This window comes from Hyperoodon ampullatus (genome assembly GCF_949752795.1).
Source record: "Hyperoodon ampullatus genome assembly, chromosome: 10".
Classification (NCBI taxonomy): domain Eukaryota; kingdom Metazoa; phylum Chordata; class Mammalia; order Artiodactyla; family Ziphiidae; genus Hyperoodon; species Hyperoodon ampullatus.
In genome coordinates, this window is record NC_136923.1 from 102,327,519 (window position 1) to 102,332,243 (window position 4,725).

General features: G+C 54.2%; 1 protein-coding gene across 1 annotated transcript; it reads right to left on the reverse strand.

Moving 5' to 3' along the window:
- Nucleotides 1-3,229: 3,229 nt before the first annotated feature.
- PPP1R3G (protein phosphatase 1 regulatory subunit 3G) lies at nt 3,230-4,291 on the reverse strand (the record flags this gene model as incomplete). The annotated part of the gene is made up of 1 exon (XM_079712785.1): nt 3,230-4,291. One exon carries the CDS (start codon nt 4,289-4,291, stop codon nt 3,230-3,232), a length of 1,062 nt encoding a protein of 353 aa, XP_079568911.1.
- Nucleotides 4,292-4,725: the final 434 nt, after the last annotated feature.

The window sequence follows — 4,725 nt, forward strand, 5'->3', positions numbered from 1 at the left end:
TTCCATTCAGGAAATACAGTCGTAAATACTTCCTCAGTACTGCCTCTTCCTTTGAAACTTTTCAAAAACAAACAGAAAGACCTATTTTAACGTCCCTAGGTTTCTTCACAAAGTGAAGTCTACAATAAAAAGTTGGCACTTCATAAAATAAAACTGACACTTAGAAGACTGCCAATTCTAGGACTTTGAAAGGCTATAACCACATGCAGAAAGACTGGGCTGTTGAAAATATTTTACAAATTTCTGAACCTTAGAAGAGCTTTTCTCCAAGATTTACGGGAGAGCAAAACTAGATTTCCTTTCCTAACAGCCACATTTGAAGTTCTTATATTATTAAATAAGTACTCTTAAAATTGTTTGAATTCCAAAATATACTTTGGAAAATCAGTGATGGTTTTTATAATAAAATTTTTGCTGTAAATACCTCTTAAAAATCCATTTTTTATGTATTTTATTCTAGATTTAATGGGTTACCATTTTAAAAGATACCAGACAAGAGGCTCTCTATTTTGATCATTATATTGTGTTCCTAATTTAATTTTAAATAATCTAAAACAATTCAAAAGAGTGCATTACTACCACATAAACTAGCATTTCAAACTGTGTTATAGGCCATATACACTATCAATACTTTTCAACTAAAATGTATTCATAAATACATAAGAAGAATATAAAATGTATTTAGGTGTTGTTATTGTGCAATAATGTGCTTTTAAAAAGGAAGTGAGGGCTTCCCTGGTGGTGCCGTGGTTGAGAGTCCGCCTGCCGATGCAGGGGACATGGGTTCGTGCCCCGGTCTGGGAAGGTCCCACATGCCACGGAGCGGCTGGGCCCGTGAGCCATGGCTGCTGAGCCTGCGCGTCCGGAGCCTGTGCTCCGCAACGGGAGAGGCTACAACGGTGAGAGGCCCGCGTAATGCAAAAAAAAAAAAAAAAAAAAGGAAGTGATATACCAGACCCAGTACCAGACATAGAATGAAAAGGCTTGATTGCATTTGTATTTAGTAGCAGAAAAATTATGTAATTCTAATAAATGCTTATTATTGATTTTTATAAGCACATGTGAATTAGGTATTGTTTCATCCATGTGACCATTTTTTAGTCTGCTTTACTCCAAGAGTAAATTGTAATTCATTAACTTGATGGCTTTCCACTAATAAATTAATACTTAAATTTTTTTCCATGATCAGTTACCCCTAGCAAACACTGCTATAGTCAAAAAGGATGTCTACAAACCAGAGTTCAATCTAAATATTCCTATAGCTTGAGACATCCCATTTTGAGGCATCAAAATATCTGGCAGTTTTTTGTAGCTTGATGTTAATTCAGATGGGTGCTATATTTTAGCTGCCTTGACTTTGTGTTATTTCTTAGAAGTAAGAAGCAGGTAGATTCCCCTCCCCAGTACAGTAATAACTGTACATTTGGTGTCTTAGTGTTTACTGTAATCAACCAAGATTCCTGAGAGTAATGTAACCAGTTTTATCTTTACCCAAAGGAGGTTTACTTCAAGTGACAAATTTCACTAAAAGTTTAACTGCTTTATTAAGTATGACTCTCGACATATAGTTTAAAAAAAATACTACTTCTCTAAAGCAGGGGTTGGCAGACTTTTCTATAAAGAGCCAGATAGTAAATATTTTAGAGTTTGCCATATGGTCTCTGTTGCATCTGCTCAACTCTACTCATGTAGCAGGAAAGCAATCATGGATAGTATGTGAATGAACGTGCATGGCTGTGTTCCTATAAAACTTTATTTATGGACACCGAAATTTGAATTTCATACAATTCTCATGTGTCACAAAAATAGTATTCTTCTTTTGAATTTTTCCAAATATTTAAAAATATAAAAAACATTCTTAGCTCTCAGGCCCTACAAGAACAGGCTTCAGGCTGAATTTGGCCCGTGGGCTGTATGCTACCTACCCCGGTTCTCAGTGAAACAATCCCTCCTTAAAGATTAGCATTACAAAACCAACTGATTGCACTAGCCATGTGCTCGAACATATGAAAACCAAAGAAAGACAAGTTACCAAGGCAGGACCAAGGTAGGAAGAAATCCAGCCCTCAGGAGGCTCACCAGCCCTGATCTTGGCATCCACAGCCATCAGCAGTGAATGAAGAAGGCCAGCCAGGCTGGTGCCCACCAGATTCGGAGCAGGATTTTCTTGCTGGGCATGCTTCATCATTCAAGCCACCACTCCCTGCTGTGGCTCCAAGAGGGACAGAAGCCACCTTTCCATCCCTCATCTCCCCGGCTTGGAGTCCAGCCACCGAGAGTCCGGCGTCTCTGACTGCTAATGGCCCAGGAGTCTAGCAGCTACGATGTGCTTTGCCTACACATCGCGGCTGGAGGCTGGAGGCCAAAGACCGGCTCTGACGGCTCACGGCCAAGGCCTGCCGATTACGCTGGCATTTCAACTCACCAAGCATCTTATTTTGCCCGGGGAAAGAACGACTTTTACAAAACACTTTTAAGAACACTCCAGCCCATTATGGGAAATCTGGGCCTTTCCACATCAGACAGGAGGGATGGAAGAAGGGAAATTTGAAAATATTGTTGTTTGACCACTTTAAAGTGTAGCATCATCCGCTGCAGAAGATGGCCCGACTGCCGAGGTCTCCCAAACTGCCGGGAGCTGAAATATCAAGTAACAGACGTGCACGTGGCCTTTACTTTTCAAAAGGACATTTGTACTCAAGTGCACGAGTCTCAGCAAACATTTCCCAGATCCCAGGTAAGAGAAAAGGACTGCCCGGCCAAGGCCCCACCTGGTTTTCTCGAGAAACAGGCCGCGGGCTCCCGCGGGCCCGCAGTTCACGCCGTCGTCCCTCGGCACGAGGCGGCGGGATGCTTCGACCGCTCCCTGAGACCCGAGGGGACGTCCACAGTTAAAAACAAATCCCAAGGGTTTGCAGCCTCGCTCAGGAGTCAGGAGTCTTTTTCGTGGAGAAAGCCACTGCTCGGAATCTTTTGGATTTCTTCCCATTCGACGCGCGGCGAGAACTCCAGAGGCCAAAGCGACGGGAAAGAGGCCGGCAAGGTAGGGCGCTTCGCCGAGTAGGGCTCCGTGCTTGCTGGCGGGTTGTCTGGGGCGCGAGCTTGCGGGGAGCGGCTTCTTCTCTCCAGGAGGATGACGCTCCGCAAAGCGTCGCGGCTGCCTGGGCTCCGCGCGCCGTCGGCCCCTTCCCGCGTCCCTGCGAGCCCTGCGGTGCCGAGGACTGCGGGCTCAGCGCGCGTCGGCAGGGCGCACGTAGCGCAGCGTGTAGTTGGCCCCCGCGTTGTTGTCCCAGTACTCGCCCTGGGCGCAGCGGTAGCAGACGGCGAAGTGGACGGCGACGCCCGGAGCGTCCGCGTCCTCCCCCTCCTTGGGTTGCAGGCCCGGGGGCAGGCATAGCGCGAAGTGGAAGCGCTCGGCGCTCAGCTCCTCCTCGGCCTCCCCCGGCCCCCCCGACGGCGCCTCTGGCGGCGGAGGCTTCCCTGGCTCAGGCTGCAGCTCGGCCGGCACGTCCAGGAAGGAGCGCCAGTCGGTGAAGGTGTAGCGCACGGCCACGACGCGCGGCCCTGGGCAGCCCAGCACCCGGCCGGAGCCGGTCACCTCCGCGCCCCAGGGTGCCGAGCACTGCACGCGCTCCAGGCACACGCGCTGTCGCCGCAGGCGCTCGGCTGCGGCGCTCGGCCCGGGGAGCTCGAAGAGAGGCCGCAGCCGGGGAGGCGGTGCGCGGAGGGGTGCGGCCGCCGCCGCCGCGGCCAGCAGGCCCGGGAGCTGCTCCAGGTCCTCGGCGCGCGCCGGGAGGCTGCGCAGGCGGGAGATCACGGCGGGCGGCACCTGCGGCTCCTCGGCCTCGCTGAAGTGCTTCACGCTGGCCAGGCTCAGCCCCAGCGCGTCCGCGAACTGCACCCTCTTCTGGCACTTGGCGCAGCAGCCCGGGATGTGCGGCGCGTCCTCGGCCCTCTCGCCGCCCTCCGCGTCCGGCCCCGGGGCAGGCGGCCGCCGCCGCTGCAGGAACTTGGCCGCCTGCAGGATCGGGTCGGCGGGCAGAGAGAAGGAGCGCGCGCGGCAGCGGTGGCGGCTTTCCAGCAGCTCCTCCTGCTCCCAGGGGGCAGCCTCTTCCTGCGGGGACGGGCCCTCGGCGTCGGAGCTCGGGGCCGCCGACGTGCTGCCGCCGTCCCCGCCACCCTCGGTGCAGAGGACCCCTGGGACGGGCGGCTCCTCGGCAGAAAGGGGGTCTTCAAAAGGCGCAGGTCCCGGCGCCTCCAAACTTAGCAGCTGCGCCCCCGGGGGCTCCATGACGCCGTCTGACCCCGGGACTTGTTCTCTGGAGACGTGATGCCTGGGCTGGTGGGAAGAGCGCGCAGCGCCCGCCCCGGCCCGAGCGGAGTAGGCAGTCCCAGTCGGCAGGCGCCGGGTTTCAGCCGGGGTGCCCAGGCCGGAGCGGGAGGAGGATGCGGGCTGGGCCGGGGCTCGACGCGGCCGCTCGGTGATGCGCCTGCCCGCGGCGGGGGAGGGCCCGGCGCCCGGAGGCGCGGCCGCTGGGCCCGGGCGGGCGGGGTCCAAGGGCTCCGCGGAGAGGGGGGACGGCGCGGAAGTCGGGTCTCCCTTTCACCCCCTCCCGCCCAGCGGGCCCGGGCCCGCCCTGCCTCCGGAGCTCCGGGGTGAACTCGCGCTCAGCTTCGTCGTCCTCCAGTCCGCAAAGTTGGCCCCGCGGGTCCCGACGGGCCTGC